Genomic DNA, 21,840 nt, shown 5'->3' with positions numbered 1-21,840 from the left:
CCCATGTCATGAGGTTGCCATTAAACAACAGCAAGCAAAGGCACTTGAATTTCCAGTGTCAGTTACAAGGTTGGAGGGCCATGTTTCTCCTAAAACTCAAGTGAAATTGCCTTGGAATTTGTGGTTAAGGTCTACCAATGGCAGAACTGAGAGCAGACAGCCTCTCCCGCAGAATTCTAAAACGCAGCTCAGAAATCAAGCCCCACTGAGTTGGGGAATGGTTTCTTTCTAATGAAACCCAGAGGGTGGGGGGAGCGGGGGCAGGGGAGCAGTCACTGGCATGAGAAGAAAGAATGAGCTGATCATAAAAATAAAAGGGAATGGAGAAGTAAGAGAAACTGGCTGTAAAGTAAGAGGGAAAGAAGTTGAAGTGTCTACTGGTGAAGTTACTGCAGAACTTTCTGGTTCATGATGGTGACTGGATTTTGTTCTAAATCTGTGTAGCAGGTGAAACAACAGCAGCCACCCTGTCACATTCTCTTTCTACATGACACTTTTATACTGGCCCGGCATCGTGATCAATATGCAAGGATCCTCTGACCCCAGGTACCACTTGGGTATGGGGACAGAAAACTCTTTTGCCCATCTGCTGGCCACTCATCTTCTTACTAAGAGAACCCCAATTTTCCTCCTCTGCCTTTCCTTGGCCATGACTTTCAGGGAACAAGGGTCCATCCCCTGGCCCAGCCATAGAAGGTGGATATTGATCAGTAAGTCAACAGGGTTGTCTCACTTTCCTGACAACTCTAGACAATGAGGGGCTTGCCTGATAGCTCAGTTGGTAAAGAATCTGCCTGCAATGCAGGAGACCAAGGTTCAATTCCTGGGTTGGGAAGATCTGCTGGAGAAGGGATAGGTTACCCACTCCACTATTCTTGGGCTTCCCTTGTGGCTCAGCTGGTAAAGAATCCACTTGCAATGCAGGAGACCTGGGTTTGGTCCCTGGGTTGGGAAGATCCCCTGGAGAAGGGAAAGGCTACCCACTCCAGTATTGTGGCCTAGAGAACTCTATGGACTGTATAGTCTATGGGGTTGCAAAGAGTCAGACAAGACTAGCGACTTTCACTCACTCTAGCCAATGAGATGCAATGAGGGCAGTTCTATGAAAGTTTTGATTGGTCTTGAAAAGAGACACAGGACAGAAGTGTCTTTTTTTGCTGCTTGTAGACTCTGTCAAGTGTGATTCCAGGATGGTAGGGATTCCAGCAGCTCTCTCTAGAACATCAGGGAACCCCAGTTTAAAAAGACAATGCAAAGCACTGAAGAAGACAGAGCAGGAAGTTAGAGAGAACCCAGGTCCTTAACAGCATTGCTGAACAGATGATAACCAACCCTGGAATTCCCCACCTCCAGATGACTTACTATGTCAGATAACAGCACTATCGTTAGGCCATTTTAGTCATGGTGTTCTATTACTTGTAGTCAAAACCATCCCGACAAATACAAGAACAAAAGGTGCCCCCTCCACCTACATCCTCTAATGACCTAACTTCTATTAACTGCACACCAGGTCTGAGGTCGTAGATGCCCCTAAAGCCCTGTGAGAGCAGCTGACTTTGCCAGCCAAGGGCTAGACCTGCATGTTTTCTCCAGTGCTTTCTACCCTGTGCTCTAGAGGACTTCTCTCCCACACCATGTAGTTGGAAGTGAGGAGCAGGGAAGACTTTAAACATAAATCCTGGTGCTCCCATCTGGACCACCCTCAACTGGGGGAACTCATTTACCTAGACAGAACTAATCTGAGTCCTTCCCCAGGACTGATGGAGAGATGTTGGAAGAAAAGAGCCTTGTGCCTGCCGGATACAAACTGGGAGAACTGGATACTCTGGCTGGTGGGGCTTACCTTTCCTGGCACGTGGGCAGAGTCAGTCTACAGTACAAAACCAACACACAAGTAGGAGCCCTGAGGACACTTTTTGAACATATAGGTAAATCCATGCCTGAAGCCCTGGACACCCCAGTAACCTGAGCTGATAAAAGTCTGTTCTGATTTCAGGTAGTTTGTGTTGGGCTTCTGTCATCTGCTTATGATTAGAACCATACAGACTAAAATAAACACTGACCTGCCCCACCCCCACACCTTGACTTCTTCACCTTCTCTGGATACTCTTCTTTCCCAGGCTGCTCACATTTCTACTTCCTTTTCTCTACAGCTCAGCTTCCCATCTCTGAGCAAACCAACCAGAAGATGACTGCCCTCTAGCAGGTTGGGGCTAAATTATGGAATCCATGTAAGTCATTCTTCAGAGCAAGCTTCACAGACCACCCCACACAGCCCCACGGCAGGTGAGAGCACCACCACTCCCCATCACACCACCTAGAGTCTTGTCTCTTTCCTTTGCCCTCCCCACTGTCCTAATGCTGCTTCTAAGTCTGGATGGCAATGCTGTGGATGCTGTTCAGACCTGGAAAAGCAGGTCTAAGCACTCCACTTACTAGATACTGCTCAACATGTTCTCACATGAAAATGGGCAGGGTGCTTCATGTAAGTCACTGAGTTTAAGGTGGACAGCCAAGTGAGGCAAGACCATCACACAGAACTATGCTGCTAGGTTCACGTGTGGGTCTATCTATGTACACATCAGACATAAAATACATGTTCTGTGTATCAGCATATGTGTGATCCTTGTACAGTGGAACCAGTCAGGGTAGAGCAATGCCTGCATGTCACAAGGGAGGTTCTCCGCAGCATCAGGAAAGTGTGCCCTGCTCTGAGAAAACTATAAAAAGATTTTTCACCTTATAAAGAAGGATTTACTTACAAGGTTCTACTAAAGGACATGGGCTCTAGTGCATTTAGAATAGGATTTGATTTGCTTAAGACTTTACAGGCACTGCCAACTACATAAATCAAGGAGCCACAGTTGAACTGAATCTGCTTTTTTGTTTTACAATGTGATACATATAAAATGAGGTGATTTTATTTGTATCATTATTATTGATTTTCGGTGTGGGAGAAGGATAACGGCACCAAAAATGTTATCATATCAGCTGAGGCAGGCATCTGATGCAGAAACAGGCAATGGGACAACTAGGGTTTTCCTGTAAAATGGGGTCTTTATTAACACTGCAAAAAAAAAAAGATCAAGGTACCCACATTCTTTATTCATATAAAGTTTTTTGAAGACCAAATAATAATAATTGGAGGCTATATATATATATATATATAGAGAGAGAGAGAGAGAGAAGCACTATTCTAAGTGCTTTGAGGGTATTAACTCATTTCATCATCTCAATAACTTCATGCATAGTTACTATTATTATTTCTGCTTTATAGATGAGCAAATGGGTTATGTTACACAAGGTCAGGAAGCAATAACTGGCAGAGCTGAAATAAAATGCAGGCAGTCTGGGCCCAGGGCCCATGCTTGTACCATTATACTATGCTGTCCCCCTTGATCTAGTAGTAATGTGCCAGATGGCAAAATGTGCCAATGGCAAAGTGTGCCAGGGAAAGAAGCAGAAATGGGGGCTACCTCATCTATAGCTACCTACCTAACTTACCAACAAGCTCAGGCACGTGGAGCTGAGAGCCTGTACTGTGCAGTAAAACAGGGAGGATGGAAAGGAGGGAGAGAGAGAGGGAGGGAAGGGAAGAGAGGAAGAAAGAAGGAAAGAAAAAGGAAAAAAAAGATGACTGAGAGGAGGTATAAGGGAAGTTTCTTGGTTTGGGTGCTGGTTACGTAGGGTATGAACTCTCAGCAAGCTGTACTTTTCATATACATATTTTCATGAATAAAAAGTTAAAAGATGAAAGTATGTGTTTAAGAGGACTTGGATAACATTACAAATGGCTTTGGCCCTCCTCTATTTTCCAAATGTTCTAGAATGCCCGAGCAAGGCATGAGGCATGCTGGAGTTCAGAGACCACGTGTACAAGTGCAGTCAAATATGTGGACGACTCTCAAATCTCACTGTCCAGCCTGAGACATGTGCAGCCCAAACGTCAACTAAGCTATCATGGTTAAGAGAGTGGCGGTAAGAACTATAACGCCTGGGTTCAAGTTTTCCCTCAGACTTACCAGGCGTGTGATTTTGAACAATCTACTTCCCCTCTCCGTGTTGTCTTGCTTTCTGCAGCTGAAAAGCTGGTATCACACAGCGCCCAACTCACAGGGCTTTACTGCACATTGACTGAGCACTTACAATAGTGCCTGGCACACAGAACACACAACTGAATTTTAGCTCTGTCCTCACTATTTCAGCTCATGGCCATGGTCTTCTCTCTTACATCAGTTACCATATACTTTTCTTCATCATTTCCCCATTATTTAAATAATTACTACTTCCTGCCATGTTTCAAGAAAAACTAAGGTAAATTTGTTTTAGCTGTTATTCAAGAATACAATCATATTACGAAAATCTGGAAATCAGGTATTATACTTTGGAGAATGAAGTCATCCTGTCGCTGCTGTGAAATGCCCAAAGTGACCTACAGACACCAACTACAGCTGTCACATTGCAGACACCAAGAAAGGGCCTGTCGGGCCAAACAATATTGTGGAGCGACACCAGTCAATGCACACTCAAGAAACAACCACGACGTTTTATTTTCAAAATTTTCAATCCCATAGGAAAGTTAGAAGGAGAGTACAATATATCCTTCACCTCCATACATTCTTCACCGAGATTCACCGGTTAACATTTTGCCACATCTGCTTTCTCTTCTGTCTCTCCTCCAGTCCACTTTGTTTTGCCAAATTATTCAAAAGTTAAGCTGCAGACATCATGTTATTTTGTTCATAAATAATTCAGCTCTTATCTCTCAGGAACAGGGACACTATCATAATATAATACCAGAACATAATACCATATCACACCCAAGGAATTTCACAGTTAAACAGTACTATTATCTAATATACAGTCTATATTTTTTCTAATTGCTCTAAAAATAACCTTTTTCTTCGATCCAGGGTCCAGTCGAGGACTGTAAGTACATTTAAATGGTCATGTTTTCTTTGATCTTGGCGAGTCCCAGCCCTTTTACCTTTCAGAGCACTGACATTTTTGAAGGATCCAGGCAGTTGTCTTATAAAATATCTTACAATCTGGACTTGCCTGACTATTCACACAGATTCAATTCAGGTGAAACATTTTTTGGACAAGTGCTACATGTGTGATGTTTCATACTTCACAGTGCATCATGTAAGGAGGTGCGTGGTAGTCATTTGTTCCATTTGCATCACTACATTTGATCATTTGGTTAAGGTGATGGCCACCCAAACCATTGTAAAGGCATTCTTTCCTCTTTGTAGCAAATAAGCAATCTGTGGAGGGATTCTTTGAGTCTCTGTGAACATCTTGTACCCCAACAATCTTTTTTAATCCAATGGTTTTGACATCTGTTGACAAATGAGCTTGAAACAATGACCACATTAATGTTGCAAAACAGTCACTGTGGTGGTTACTCTGTAGTTGAAATGAACCTTTGCAAATCAAATCCTATTTTCTCCCTCACTTGCATTATTATTTCAGAACTATAACATCAGAACTATTTCAGAAGTTCATCTGCTTGACTCCACCTGACAGTGATTCATAACACCTGTTTTACATTTCTCTGATCTTGATCCACCTGAGCAGGTACATTAAGTGCAAACAAACGTATAAACACACTGGCTAAAGCAGTGGGCAGGAAGCTACCTGTCTATACAAGCAAGAGATTGCCTAGTCTTTAGAGCCCTCCTTCCCATAATGGATCAAATTCCATGTCAGGAAATGTCTATTTTCTAGGAGCTGAAATATCTCAGTTGGGAGAGACTGAAGAAATGTCTGTTTTCTCAAAAACAGTTCTATATCAGCATCAGTTTCAGGCATCCCAAGAAGGGAGAGAAGGGGACACAATGGGTTCAGGCAGTAGACTCCTGGCACAATGTTAAAAGATACTAGGACAGTATCAAATCACATGGGTCAGCTTCCAACAGCCTGGTTTCCCTGCCCCAGTGAATGATATTTTTTCCTGTCAACAGTCCTTTAGAGTCCAAATGACATCCCAGACTACTGCATTAGAATCCTTAAGCTGGTTAAGAAATAGATGCTCCAGTCCCACCTCTGACCAACTGAATCAGAGCCCTGCAGGGAGTTTGGGACTCAAGTATGTTGAGATCCCAAAGAATCTCATGAGCAGCCAGGTTTGGGAACTTTTGCTTAGAGAAGACCCACTATAGCCTCCAAAGGGGAACTACCCAACAGGCCACACAATGGTAGATGGTAATTAAGGATCAGTCCGATTACATGATGGCCATCCAGCCAATAGCTGACAGCCAGGGGTCTGGAACGAGGGCAGAGGGCTTCAACATAGATGGTTAACTGCACCCCCAATTTATAGCCTACTCAAGGCTAGGGGGAAAAAAGTGACTATACTTAAAGAAGCTGCCAAGTCTATGGTTTTCCAAATTTAGCTTCTAGCAGAACATTTGGGAACATCAGCCCCTAAGATTCTGAGTCAGAGATCTCCTCTGGGGCCCAGGGATGTGTGCTTGAAACAAGCTCTCCAGATGATTCTGATGTATGGGTGCAAGGACCATACTTTGAGACATCCTGGCTTGGATGTTGGTCTGCTCTGCTGGTCAAAGAGCAGGAGTTGGATAAAACTGTGCTGGCTTTCACTTCAAGGCTACTTACCAAACCAAAGAAGCAAAATGTGAAGTCATATGGGAAAGGTTTCTGAGCAATTAATTAACCACTCAGAAACACTCAGATGATATGAAACCATCCATAAAAAATGCTGACTTCCACTCCAACATATCATCCCACTGGAGGACTATTGGTAAGCTAAGTCAAGAACATGTGATCAAGGATCCCAGCAGAAAGCTCCCTCTTCAGGTTCCATATTAGCAGTCTCTAGAGGGGCACCGGGGGCATTGGACCATCCCCTGGAGAGCACTTGAATCATCTGACTCAAACTATATATCTGACTGTCAAGGTCCTGCCTGATTCTAGCATCTCATTCATATTGTGAGGGAGCAAGCTCATGGCAATTCATTCTCTCTCTCTCTGCCCTATGCTCTACTGCTAACCCTTAGCCAAGCAAGATTAACATGTGTGTGTGTGGCCCCAGAAATGGAGATGGCAAGGCCTCCAGCATCAGGGAGGAAGGACCATGCTAATTGTGGGAAAGCCGGGAAACAGGAAAAGCACTGGTCAGCTCCATTCAGGGCTGGCCTTTGGCTCTCTAGGAATGAGAAGCAAGGCTAGCAGACTGCGACCAAGGTTCTGGGTGTTAGCGACTCCCATTGCTGGAGGTCATATGACATATCTTTCCTTCCCATGGCCCAGACAGCTTTCCACCTGGGAAATGCCAGCAAACAAACCACCTTCATGGTACAAATGGAGTACATAGCACTCCCAGGAAAGCTCCCTCCACAGACATCAAAATATACCTGTAGGTCCCAACCCTAGCAGGCTCATGGTGAAAGGACACCCATACCAGCCAGCTTCTGGGGCTCTTACCTGACTGGAACACATATCTGGCCAAGCCCTGCATTAGCTCTGCTGGCCACGTTGGAGGCGCAGACTCCCCTGTTTCTCTCTTCAGACGAAATGTCAACTCAAAGCCAAAACCACTAGGTCCATCTGTTCCTGTGAATCTGGAAGGAATAAAAAGCAAATGTTTTTAGTTTAACTACCTTAGGGAAAACACTGTTTTGTTGCCTAATTAAAGTTCTCCTTTCTTGGTGGCCTCAGCATCCAAACCCCCTAGTTGGAAGAATCTCAAGGAATAAGCCTTGAGGGGAGGGAGGACCCGTAAAGGGGGTAAGGAACCAGAACTCTAGCCTTGCCCTCCAGCTACCATACATGTGTATGACCTCAGCCTGGCCAATCGAATTTGCCTGCTGGTACCCTGAATTACGAATTCCAGATTTTGTGGCTCTGAAATATTCCTTTCTGTATGACTGAGGCTCCAATACTGAAAATTGTCCTTATTCACATTCTTTATTCCTACAAGCTATTAATAAGCACCTACTTAGTTTGCTAAGAATATACGTCCTATTGTATACCCTAGGAGGATGAGACCCTTCTCCACTCCCGCCTCCACCTTTCCCCATGACGGGACAATCCTTGGGCTGAGCTGGCTGGCCTCCAAACTCAGCATTTGAGGATGGGTCTCAAAGCAGACTCCAAATACTGGGAGGGCCTGTGATCTTTCTGAACCCTGGCACCCTGTGTGCACTCTCCAATCACTGGCACCTGGAGGAAGCAGAGTTTGCCCTCCCTTCCTGGCCCCAAGTGGCCCAGAGTGATGACGGTCACACACATCAGAGGGAGATGAGGTAGGTGAGCAGTGCCTCCTTGGAAACGGTCAGGAGCCCAAATCTCCAGAGGAGTCCATGTAACGGGCTTCTGCCAGAGAGGGAAATGATGTAGATTAGAGAGGAATGCTGGTTGGTGGTGGCACCTCCTGGGGTGAAGGAAACATCCAGGGAGGGGCGGCTGAGAGCTATAGGAGGCCTGCCAGCCCAGAAAGGGTTAAAAGTTAAAATATGTTCGTGATATAATTTTCAGTAATTATATCTTGTACAAACATGAGCCACAATGATTATACACATGTCAACTCCTGAGCATACAAATTCAAGCTATAAAATAAGATGACAAGCAACACCTTCTTGGAGCCAAGTTACTAGAACAGGCGGTCAGAGGGGAGAATGCTGAAGGTCAGAATGAGGTGGTCAGTGCCCAACCCTGGGATTCCACGTGACTTCATTCCTTCACCATCATCATCATCATTGCCTCCAAGGGGCCAGGCCAGGAGACTGGATATAAAAAGGTTCCAATGACTCAGAAGCTCTGACACCAAGGCCAGCCCTGCTTCTGTACATGGGTGGGTCCAGCTCACCCACACCTGCTTCAGTGAGATCACCTCTGATAAGTTAAGTTCTCTAAACTTAAAGTTTCTCTAAATTTTAGAGTCTAAAGGACTGAAAAGGAAGCCTTATAATACCATAGAATACTTAGATACCATTTTCTTTTTTTTTAATGAATTTATTTAATTGGAGGCTAATTACTTTACAATATTATAGTGGTTTTTGCCACACACTGACATGAATCAGCCATGGGTGTACATGTGTTCCCCATCCCAACCCTCCCTCCCACCTTCCTCCCCATCCCATCCCTCAGCGTCATCCCAGTGTACCAGCCCTGAGCACCCTGTCTCATGCATCGAACCTGGACTGGCAATCTGTTTCACATATGATAATATACATGTTTCAATGCTATTCTCTCAAATCATCCCACCCTCACCTTCTCCCACAGAGTCCAATAGACTGTTCTATACATCTGTGTCTCTTTTGCTGTCTCGGATATAGGGTCATCATTACCATCTTTCTAAATTCCATATATATGCATTAATATACTGTATTGGTGTTTTTCTTTCTGACTTACTTCACTCTGTATAATAGGCTCCAGTTTCATCCACCTCATTAGAACTGATTCAAATGTATTCTTGTTAATGGCTGAGTAATATTCCATTGTGTATATGTACCACAGTTTTCTTATCCATTCGTCTGCAGATGGACATCTAGGTTGCTTCCATGTCCTGGCTATTATAAACAGTGCTGAAATGAACACTGGAGTACATGTGTCTCTTTCAATTCTGGTTTCCTCGGTGCGTATGCCCAGCAGTGGGATTGCTGGGTCATATGGCAGTTCTATTTCCAGTTTTTTAAGAAATCTCCACACTGTTCTCCATAGTGGGTGTACTAGTTTGCATTCCCACCAACAGTGTAAGAGGGTCCCTTTCCTCCACACCATCTCCAGCATTTATTGCTTATAGACTTTTTGATAGCAGCCAATCTGACTGGCGTGAGATGGCACCTCATTGTGGTTTTGATTTGCATTTCTCTGATAATGAGTGATGTTGAGCATCTTTTCATGTGTTTGTTAGCTATCTGTATGTCTTCTTTGGAGAAATGCCTGTTTAGTTCTTTGGCCCATTTTTTGATTGGGTCGTTTATTTTTCTGGAATTGAGCTGCATGAGCTGCTTGTATATTTTTTAGATTAATTCTTTGTCAGTTGCTTCATTTGCTATTATTTTCTCCCATTCTGAAGGCTGTCTTTTCACCTTGCTTATAGTTTCCTTCATCGTGCAAAAGCTTTTAAGTTTAATTAGGTCCCTTTTGTTTATTTTTGCTTTTATTTCCATTATTCTGGGAGGTGGGTCATAGAGGATCCTTCTGTGATTTATGTCAGAGAGTGTTTTGCCTATGTTTTCCTCTAGGAGTTTTATAGTTTCTGGTCTTACATTTAGATCTTTAATTAGATACCATTTTCTCTGAGTATCAATGGGAAGGCAGATTCCATTTGGGGGTATACATCTAGAATTTTGGAGACCAGGCTAGAAGATGCTTGGCAGGATGCAGTGTAAGCTATTTCCTTTGCTTGCTGAATTGTCCTGGCTGGGAGCAATTCTATGCAGAGAGGCTGAGGGAAGAGTTAAGCAAGCTGAGGTGGTAGGCTTGCGAGGGGGTGTGAAAACCTAGGGTAAAGCAAGACTGACTTGGAGTCAAAACCCTGCAAAGGGAGATGGGTCACTAGGGCAAAGGGAAGATTTTAAGCAGCCACCAATTAGAGGCTGCTTTGTAAAATATATTAGACCATTACTCCTGGGCTTTCATCCTGGGCCAAGAAAAATACATGATTTCTAACCGCAAAAACTTGAGAAACAGACTAAGAGAAACACGCTCCTCAGACTGTGCAAAGGGGAGAACCCTCAGATGCAAAGAGAGAAGCTATATCCATCCAAGCAGTACCGCCTCTCTAAGGAGGGACATGCACACGCACACACACACACACACGCACACACATGGGTGTGTATGCGCATAAAAGCACATGTACACCATCTGCCTCCACACAGGCTGCTTTCTGGGCCAGCTCTGTGGTGGGCAGGCCGGCCCTCACTTGACTGGCTGGGAGGGACAGTCCGGGCCAGATGGTCTCCACCTGCATTTGATTACCACCCACCAGGCTAGCTGGACGCAACCTCTAAACTCTGAAACATGAGTTTGGAATGGCCTAGCCTCGGGATAAACACACAACCTGGGGCCTGTCAGAAGGCCTCTTCTTCAAAGTAGATTGCCTGGGCAATAGCTGAATGACAAGGTCATTCAGTCTTTAACGTCCCCTGGAGGGGCCTGGCTTGGTCTGCATTTCCTCACGTGAGGGCTTCTCTAGCCAAAGCAGACTGATCTGACCAGAGGAAGGAGCCCCTCCTGGAGAGTGGCTGTCTTGCACATCCTCTTGAGAAAGGAACGCATGAGAGGAAACTGGCACATGCTGTAGAAGGTGGGATCTGGGTCAGAGCAAAGAATCTTACTAACACAGAAGGCTGCTAAAACACTGGCTGGTGGTAAAGGCGCCCAGTGGAATTTCTTCCTACAGAGATTCTTAAAGGAAGACATTACAGATCCTCCCCTCCCCAATCTGGTAGGGAGGGGTGAATGATTCTAACTGACTTGTTGTAGAAGGCTGGATGAGGTGGCCTCCCAAGATTGCTTCCACCTCAAGAACATCTGATCCTGCCTACTAAGGCACCCTAGGGAGAGGCTGGCTTTGTCTCAGCAGTTTGGGGAGCCCAGACAATGGCTGTGCCAGCCTTAAGAGTCACATCAAAGCTGCCAACAGGAAAAACATGTGCCTCAAATCCCAACCACTGGAACCTGCCCAAAGGTCTCCCCCAAAGCACCTGATTAAGAAGGTGCCAATCAGTCTCAGAGACACCAAAATGACTGAGAACTCCAGGCAGAAGACAAACAGGAACTTGGGAGAGACTTCTGAGAATAAATACAAGATGTGAGCAGGCAGAAAAAGCTGACCTAAAATCTTGTGTTCAACACCATTAGTTACTAGGAAAATTCAAATCAAAACTGCAGTGAGATACCATTTCACACTCTCTGCTGCTGTTGCTGCTGCTAAGTCGCTTCAGTCGTGTCCGACTCTGTGCGACCCCATGGTCTGCAACCCACCAGGCTCCCCCGTCCATGGGATTCTCCAGGCAAGAACACTGGAGTGGGTTGCCATTTCCTTCTCCAATGCATGAAAGTGAAAAGTGAAAGTGAAGTCGCTCAGTCCTGTCCGATTCTTCACGACCCCATGGACTGCAGCCTACCAGGCTCCTCCATCCGTGGGATTTTCCAGGCAAGAGTACTGGAGTGGGCTGCCACTGCCTTCTCCATCACACTCTCTAGGATGGCCAAAATAAAAGATGGACAGTAACAAGTGTTGCGGAGAAGGCAATGGCAAGCCACTCCAGTACTCTTGCCTAGAAAATCTCATGGATGGAGGAGCCTGGTAGGCTGCAGTCCATGGGGTTGCTAAGGGTTGGATGCGACTGAGCGACTTCACTTTCACTTTTCACTTTCACACATTGGAGAAGGAAATGGCAACCCACTCCAGTGTTCTTGCCTGGAGAATCCCGGGGATGGGGGAGCCTGGTGGGCTTCCGTCTATGGGGTCACACAGAGTCGGACACTACTGAAGTGACTTAGCAGCAGCAGCAGCAACAAGTGTTGACAAGGATGTGGAGAAATTGGAACACTCATAAAACAGCAGAGTTGAAAAAACAGTGTGGCAGTTCTTCAAAAATTTAAATATACCATATGATACAATTGTTCCTCTCCAAGGTATATACCCAAGAGAACTGAAAACAGTTTTTACACAAAAACTTGTACGCTAACATTCACAGTGAAGTGAAGTGAAAGTCGCTCAGTAGTGTTCAACTCTTTGCGACCCCATGGACTATACAGTCCATGGAATTCTCCAGGCCAGAATTCTGGAGTCGGTAGCCTTTCCCTTCTCCAGGGGATCTTCCCAACCCAGGGATCGAACCCAGGTCTCCCACATGGCAGGCAGATTCTTTACCAGCTGAACCACCAGGGAAGCCCAATGTTCACAGTAGCATTAGTCGTAACAACCAAAAAGTGGAAGCAACCCAAATGTCATCGACATATAAATGGATAAACAAAACATAGAATATCCATACAATGCAATATTACTTGGCAATAAAAGGAATGCTGTACTGATTATTTGCTACAACATGAGTGAACCCTGGAAACATGCCAATTGAATGAAGCCAGATACAAAAGACCACATATCATATGATTCCATTTATATGAAATGTCCAGAATAGACAAATTCATAGACACAGAACGATTAGTGGCTGCCAGGGGCTGGGGAAGGATAGAATGGGGAATGACTGCTAATGGGTATAGAGTTTCTTTCTGGAGTGCTGGGAATGTTCTGGAATTAAATAATGGTGATGATTGCGCAAACTTGTGAATATACTAAAAAGCACTGAATTGTATACTAAAGGGTGAATCTCATGCTATGTGGATTACATCTTTAAAAAAAGGAAGTTGGCATCTCAGATACACCTCTACACTAGGGGAGGCAGAAAATAAGCCAGGCCTTTACCTGGCTCTAGTAATAACCACTACAATTAACTGAATACCTATTAAGTTGGAGGCCTTGCACTAAGCACTTTCCTGATGCTGTATTATTTAATTCCCCAACAACCCTGTGACTCAGTCATTGTTACCCTCGTTTAACTAATATATGAGAAAAAGACACTTGAGAGAATTTAAGTAATAAGTCACACAATAAGCAAGTGATGGACTTCAGACTTGAGGTCTGACTCCAAAGCCCATTTTTTTACTGAAGTGTGACTTCAGGCAAGATATTTAATCTCTCCATGCCTCAGCTTCCTCATCTATGAAATGATAACGGTAACTATTTCAGAGTTGTTAGGAGGATAAAACATTTCAAAACTGCCTGAACCACTGTAAGCATTACAATGTTACTTACACTAAGTGACAGAAGGAAGTTACAAAAGACTGTATGTTGTATGAATTCATTTATACGACTCAATAAATAATATAATTTATAATATATATTTATATTATGCAAAATATCAAGAATAGGCAAATCTACAGGAACATAAAGCAACTCAGTGACTGCCTCGGACTGGGAGACTAAAGACACAGGCAGAGTCACTGCTAATGGGTGTGGGCCTTCTTTTGAGGGTCATTAAAAAAAAAATTCTAAAATTAGTTTATGGTGATGGTTACATAACTCTTGAATATATTCAAACCAGTAAACTGTATACTTTAAGTGAGTGAGCTGTATGGTAAGTGAATTTTATCACAATAAAGCTGTTTTTAAAAACTGAGGTGGGGGTGGAAACCCCAAAGACCTAATGGTAAAAAAAATTCACAAACTGAGCTATAGATATATTCCTCTTAAGCATAAAACAAGATGGTCCATCTCACTCATGGTAAGAGAAATGCAACTCAAATACAAATTAAAAAAACAGTGATACCATTATCACTTAGATTGGCAAAAATTTTAAAGTATGACATTATATTCCATTCATGAGCCTGTGAGGAAAGAGGTATTTTCATATATTGCTGGTGGGGATACAAATTAACACAAGTTTTTTTGGGGGAAGTGAGTAACACTTAACAAAATCACATATTGCTTACTTTTTTTTTTTTTGGATGCACCAAAGCAGTTTGCCCAATCTCAGTTCCCTGACCAGGGATTGAACTGGAGCAATGGCAATGAATGCCCAGAATCCTAACCACTAGATCACCAGGGAACTCCCACACATTATTTACTTTTTGACTCAGCAATCAAATTCTAAGAGTTTATGATCCCAAAATGCTAAATGCCTGTTCATAGGAGACTGGTCCAAAGAGTACAATGCAGCTGTAAGAAGGAATGAGGGAGAGCTCTAAAAACTGAATGGATACTGTTAGGTAAAAACAGCAAAAGAGGACTATACCATGCCACCTTTTGAGAAGGAATGAAGGGAATACAGGAAAATGTACCTGTATTTGCTCATTTCTGCAAAAAGCAACACAGGAAGGATAAATCAGAAACTAATAAGATTGGTTACCTACAGGCAGTAGGTGGGAAGCAAGTGGAGAGGACTATCGGGTAGGAGAAGTATGAGTGTGACATTTCTCTGAATATACATTTCTGTACGGTTATCATTTCTGGATCAATGATAATGCTTTCACATACTCAAAACAAACAAGGATGGAGGAAAATGTAATACAAACATAAATTAATGAACTTAACTGTATTTGAAATAATATTACCACACTGAAGAGGGGGGAAATAGTCACCCAAATACCTTATGGCCACAGTTTGTTGATCATATGTCCTCAGACTAAAGACAGAAAGAACAGTAAACAAATACTGAACTCTGGTTAGCATGCAGTGTTATGGGTTAGTAATTCTGAAACTACTTTCTGTGTAAATGTACTGCAGATAATGAGAGCCAGGTTACTCTCACTGTAAGAAATGACAAAAAACTGGTAAACATATATCAAAGTTAAAAATATGTAAAAAAGGAAGGATAGAATTAGCCTCATAGGTATGATTTTTGGAATTGGAGGTATTAGTATGGTATTTAATAGTGGAATGAAAGATGTAGGTGTGGGTGTGGGCGTGATACATTTGTATTTCCTAGCTCTCTCCACTGAGTAACACCTCAAGAACAAAGATAACATGCAGCACTTAAATCTTGGTTTCTAAATACCATCTGCCATTAAAATAGACCAGAGCTCATGGAGAAATGGCTGATTCCAGAGTTGGGAAAGCACAAAATGACCCTGGAACTTTTTGTTGTACCAGAAGGTAAGTAAGTACTTAAAGAATGATGGGAACATTTAAGTCAACAGTAAAGAGAACCCAAACTTAAGGGCTCCTACTGGCCAAATTGAGGACAATTTGAGCATCAAAACAAAGGGGATTAACAAATTATAACTTATTAATTAAAATTCTATGACTCCATACTGATTATAATGGACCTAGTGACACTGACTCTATAGATTCTGGACTTACCAGCCTCCATAATTACATGAGTCAATGATTTATTTTATATATATATATGAGGGGCAGCAGCTTTTCACTCCTGTATTTGGAAAAAGCCTCTTCTGTAAATATATTCAGTGGTATTTATAAAACATTTAGAAACAATCTAAATGTTCTACAAGTAGGGGTATTACCAGTTCTGGTGCACTGTGCACTGGGACATTACACAGTCATTAAAACGAGATTTCTTCAAAGCAGGAAGACTAATCTCTGAGTTTTGAGAGGCAAAGGGTTTTCTGCCTCTAACTGCTGAGTAAGTATGTGTTAGTTGATCAGTTGTGTGCAACTCTTTGCAACCCCTGGAATGTAGCCCACCAGACTCTTTTGTCCATGAGAGTCTCTAGGCAAGAATACTGAAGTGGGTAGCCATTCCTTTCTCCAGGGGATCTTCCCTACCCGGGGATCAAACCTGGGTCTCCTACATTGCAGGCAGATTCTTTACCATCAGAGCCACCCAGGAAGCCCCAGCTGGTGAGTACTAGATCCTAGATACCTCCCCAGTGGAGCCTCAGATGAGAATGCAGCCCAGCTGACACTGATAGCAGCTTTGTGAGGCCCTAAAGAGAACACTCAGATAAGCTATACCTGGACTCCTGACCCAGAGGAGATGTGAGATCATGTGCGCTGCTTTGAGCTGCTCAATTTATGGTCATTTGTTATGCAGCAGTAGAAAACCAACACACCCACCTTGCTCTCTGCCCTTTAAGGCTGACCTCTGTGGGGCTCCTGAACCTTCTGGCATTCAACTGGGGTTCAGCCAGTGGAAACCCTAACAGGAAATCAGAGGGAGGAGAAAGACCCTTCAGTTGAAGGTTACCGCTTAAGGTCACTCTGAAGAACAACACTTTACACAACTCTTTCCTTCTGGGTTCTCAAATCTCACTCCCTCCTCTGGTCCCTTCAGCGCTAGGAGAGTAGCGGCTGAGCCAATGACTACCCTTGCATGACTGCACTCTCTTCTTTACAAACAAACCCTTCCCCAGCCATCCTACTTTGAAGGTGCCAAACTCTTTCTTGTTAAGACCAATATAGGACACTTACCACTCTTCCTTACTTCTGTGCAAGCCTCCACCACAGGACCCTCCTTGCTGGACGGTAAGTGCCTTCCTAGTTCTCCCATTAGGACTGGAGTTGCCCCTTTTTGCACCACCAGTGACTGACAAAGAAGTGCTCAGTGAAGGCTTGCAGAACAATGGAAAAGAGTAAGACTAACATATTTACTAATGAGACTAAATTTGAGAAAAAAGGCAAAGTTTTACAGAATTTAGACCACTGGGCAAGGGATAAGGGGGCAAATGCCAGCCCAAGGTTATGAGCTGAAGGGCTTAGGCAGAGGGAGCCTGCCAGCAGGGCAGGGCAGCTGGGAAATGAGGATGGGAAACACAAGACAGTCTTGGTCTTGGGCTCCTTGAACCCTTTGGAGGTCCCAAGGTGGACTCAGGGCAGAAACTGCAAAAAATTATCCTACTTTATGGTCCTAATAAGATGCTAGAGAAGAGTCCAGTGACATAGACAAGACACAAAGCCCAGCTCCACCACTTTTCAGCTGACCCTTGGGCAAGTTAATTTCCACGTGCCCTGGAGTTTCCTCACCTGTTAAACTGGAATAAGAATGTTTACTTCATAGGGCAGCTGGGAGGCTTTTAGTGGGTGGCACAGTGTCCAGCAGTAGCAAGCACCCATACAGAGAAGCAAGTAGTCAACCTTCCCTTACTTGGTGCTCAGCAGAAGCAGTCCTGTTCATCACTTCTCCCTGAGAATAGCAGCAGACGCCTCCAGCTTCCCTACCCTCTAGACTCTGAAGCTTAACCAGCCCCGTCCTTCAAGAGGTACTGGATCTTCCAACTCTGCCCAAGTTCCTGACCTTGGATTCCTCAAACCATGTCCAAGAGTCTTCCTGGCTGCTTCCATGCTTTGAGTGACAGCCATTACAACAGAATTCAGTAAACAAATACAAAGTAAACATTTGCAAAGATTATGTTTTCATTTTGAACAGTTCACAAGTACTGATACATCATGACCTATTTTGAAATCCTGTTTGGTGACTACACAAGGACTAAATGAGGTAATCAAACTTTGTAAAATTCTTTTCCAATGTCTATATGGTAATATTCTGACATAGCTATGTTTTTTCAAAACACTTCCAGCTATATCATGTTAATTTTGCACAATCTTAAAAAAAGTAAAAAAGAAAGAAAGAAAAAACTATCAGTCGAGACTCTGCACCTTATGCTAAGCTGGGATTCTGATGAGGCTACAGTGCAGGGCAGCCACCTCTGAGCTTGAACTCTGTAGCAGATGCTCTTTCTGCTTCGTGCCATCCAACCAGACTCATGGAATGCATTTGCCTCACTCAAGTAGATGTTTCCTCGGATCCCTTGCTGGGAGTCAACTGGCATGTTCTCACAGCATTCCTCAGGTTTAAAAACAGTAGCTCCCAGGCTGATTCAGCTGAGAACCCAGCTAAACAATCTACCTGGCTCCCAATGCTCAGGGTGGTTTAATTCTATCCTGGGCTCTCAGTGAGCAAACAGCCTCCCAGCCTGAGAACTGAATCTAAGAAAAGCACCGAGCCAAGAGCAGCAGACCCCTTCTCTGCAAGATGGCAAAAGCTGAGAGTTCATCCTCCCCTAGTGGAGATACCTTCTCCCCTCTACTCCCCAAAACCACCAAAGAACCCAAAGGTCAGTTCCCAGAGGGATTCCAAGCCTACCCGGTGTTCTATAGGAATTCTAGGCCAAAGAGGAGCTTGGGGCTTGAGTTATTTGGCATCACTAGGACAGCCCCCACTCTAGGCTTTGGGCTAAAGCAGCATCTATACTAAGTTTTTGTTTTTTTTTTTAATTAAGAAAAATTAAAAAAAGGCTAGGCCAACAGCGGCAAGATCACAGTCGGATTTAGGAAGCAAGACTCTGTCTGCACACAGGTGTACAGCCTGGGGCTTCTTGCAAACCCAAGAGCCAGGGCATTCTGCCCAAGGACTTTCTATTCACCCACTTGCCTCCAGGACTCTGGGAAGTCAGCCACCCCAGATCAAGACACCTGAAAGAGGGTAATGGGAATGAACAAATCTTTTCTGCATCTCCATTCCCCAAGAGCAAGGACTGTACTTGTGTGTTCTGTACGTGGGCACAAAGTGTCACAGCTGAGCAAACGCTAAACAGTAGTAATATTCCCACTGCTGTCCAAAGAAATAATCAGGCTGAGATATTCAATGACAAACAAGATAAGACAGTATTAAAAAGCAATGAGCTTTCCTCTCAGTCACTACCAAAGTCAGACTCAAATATCTTAATGGCATTTCCTTGGAGTCACTGTGCAGATGTTTCCTTTTTAGGGAAATAAAACCATCACTCAGCTCTGTTCTCTTGACTTCACACCAGTGCTGACTTCCTACGTTACTGGAAAGGCTTCCTAAAACCTCTGCCCCATCACATCATCCCTTTGCTCCCCTCATCAACAGATAATAGATAACCTGTTGAATGTCACATTCTTTGTATTGCCTTCAAACTCTCCAACCTCATCTGGCTCCACTGTGCTCTTCTTACCAAGCCCCAAGTATACTGGCCTTCTTTTTGTTCCTTGAACATGTCAAGGTCCTTACTACCACAGGGCCTCCAAAACAGCAATTTTCACCACCTATAATCTTCACATAATTGAGTGACCAGAGCATTGTACAACTTCAGGGAGCACAAATTGCACAGAATAATAAGAATGGTGCCCCTAGAGTCGCAGGGGGTGGCAACCTGGTTGCTACTTTGTCACTGAGCTCTCAGTTCAAATGCTGTGTCTTTAAGGAAGCCATTACTGATTACCTGCTAAATGTAATCTCTCCACCTACCTCAACCCCAATTTCCTGGATATCTCCAGCACATCATCTCTGCTTGATTTTCAACACAGCACTTGCACTACCTAAAACTTTTTAACATGTTTTTTTCCTATTAAAATGTAAAATCCATGAGAACAGAAACCCTACCTTTCTTGCTCCTATGATATCCCCAGCATTTAAAACATAAAGTGCACTAAACACTTCAGGAAACCAATTATGGGCTTATTATACACCAAGTACCATGCCAGGTGCTAGAGGTTCTCCCCCACCCCGATAAAGCAAGGTTCCAGCATTTCTACTGAAATCACACACCTCCTCCCAAAGAAAAGCTCTTGACTCTTATGAAAATTCCCATGGAGCATCAACTCCATTGTGAGTACATAGGTCCAAACTGAAGAAATCTCCATGCATGAGCTAAATGCTCAGACTTGGTGCTGGGCCAGAAGATTCTTTGCCTCTGCTGTGAGAATGCTTTCCCAATAGCCAGAGAAACCCCAAAGCAAGGTTTTTAAATTTTTCACTTACTCATTCACTCAACAAATATTTGTTGATGTACTGGTTAAAGATCAATGCATAAAGCAGATATACATCCTTACCCTAGGGGAGCTTACATTCTAGTGGGAAGAAGGGCAGACAGACAACAGACAAGCCAATTAAATAAAATAAGGTAAATGGTGATAAGTGCTTTAAAAAAAATTAAGCAGGAAAGGGTGATAGTGTTTCATGGAGGGGGCTCAGGGTTTCCATCCTAACTAAGGAGGTCAGGTAAGGCCTCACTAAAAGGTGATATTTGAGGAAACACCTAAGGAGATAAGGGAGTAGGCAATGAAGCTATCTGAGAATAGAACTTTCTAAACATGGGGAGAGCAGGTGCAAAGGTCCTGAGGCAGCAGGGTGCCTGGTTTTGCAGGAACAGAGTGAGGAAGGAGAACAGCAGGGGATGGGGTGGACTAAAGAATCTTGGTGGCAACAGCCTTTGGCTATTACTGAGACAGGAGGTCACCGGACGGCAGGGAGGGATGTGGTACGAACACTGCCATCAACCACAGAGCTGGCGTAGGACTAAGGGCTCTACAGTAGCAAAGCTCCTGTAAAGCTCCAACCTCAAAGGCTCCCTGCTCAGCCACTGCCTTCCTTCTGGGCCTTTTCTCTGTGCAAAAACCTGTGGCTATAGGAATGAAAAATTGCCAGACTGGCTCCAGGAGCGCAGGAATCCAGCATGTCTGCAATCTGATATATTGAAAAAGCTAGGTCAGGAAGGAGAAGGGGTTAGGACAAGCAATGGTGTTGTCTGTCGGATTTCACTAAGTTTTTTCCTCAAACTAAACAAGCTTTTCAGAAGCATTTAGGAGTCAAATCCATCACAGTCAGAGAGTGCAGCCAGCCAGCTTGACCCCCTGGGACTGGGAGCCTGGGTCAGGCTCCATTCTCTGCTAGTTACCCTCCATTAGCCCCCTCCACAGGCATGGCTCCTGAACTCCTCACCTCATGCTGAAAGGCCTGAGGTCAGAGTCAGGGAAACTAGTAGCAGAGGCAAGCTTCCAAGTACCTCCAGGCATCACACGGAGGTCAGCACTGGAATAACAAAAATATCTCCTTGATTGGCCTTACTGTATCATAGCTGGTTCTATGACGGGGACTCAAGAAGCCTGAGTAACGTGGGAGGGAGTAGGAAGGTAAAGGATCTTTAGAGGCCACCAGTTTATACTAACCTGCTAGTTAAGGGCCTGGAGTCTAGTGAACCACATCTCTCTCAGTAACTCCTATGAATCCACATTCTCACTTACAGATGAGCAACTGGCCCAGCCAAGAACAAAGGCCTGGCCTCATTTCTGAGCTTCAGGACTCCTGCTCACAAACAGCCCTCCTCTAGGTCCCAAGGGACAGACTGCGGAAAAGGAGGCTGCTGCTGCTGCTAAGTCGCATCAGTCCTGTCCGACTTTGTGTGACCCCATGGACTGCAGCCTACCAGGCTCCTCTGTCCATGGGATTTGCCAGGCAAGAGTACTGGAGTGGGTTGCCATTGCCTTCTCCGAGAAAAGGAGGCAGGGAGGCTCTGTTTGATACCTAAGGTTCTGAGGCTGTAACAAGTCTACCTCCCCACACTCTTCCTTCTCAAGGATGCTTCAGCCAAAAGACT

General features: G+C 44.2%; 1 protein-coding gene across 2 annotated transcripts in view; it reads right to left on the bottom strand.

Annotated features, from left to right (window-relative positions):
• The window catches only part of SUFU (SUFU negative regulator of hedgehog signaling), a 109,725-nt gene that overhangs the window by 69,276 nt on the left and 18,609 nt on the right, over positions 1 to 21,840 (bottom strand). For both annotated transcript variants that reach the window (XM_055424757.2, XM_055424758.2), the window contains exon 3: positions 7,450 to 7,586. In XM_055424757.2, coding sequence (XP_055280732.1) covers positions 7,450 to 7,586 — 137 coding nt within the window. The remainder of the gene's footprint in view (positions 1 to 7,449; positions 7,587 to 21,840) is intronic.

This window comes from Moschus berezovskii, chromosome 12, assembly GCF_049115385.1.
Source record: "Moschus berezovskii isolate FMDL1 chromosome 12, NW_MosBer_1.0, whole genome shotgun sequence".
NCBI lineage: Eukaryota > Metazoa > Chordata > Mammalia > Artiodactyla > Moschidae > Moschus > Moschus berezovskii.
Note: the sequence above shows the minus strand (reverse complement) of the source record. Positions and strands in the feature narration are given on the sequence as shown.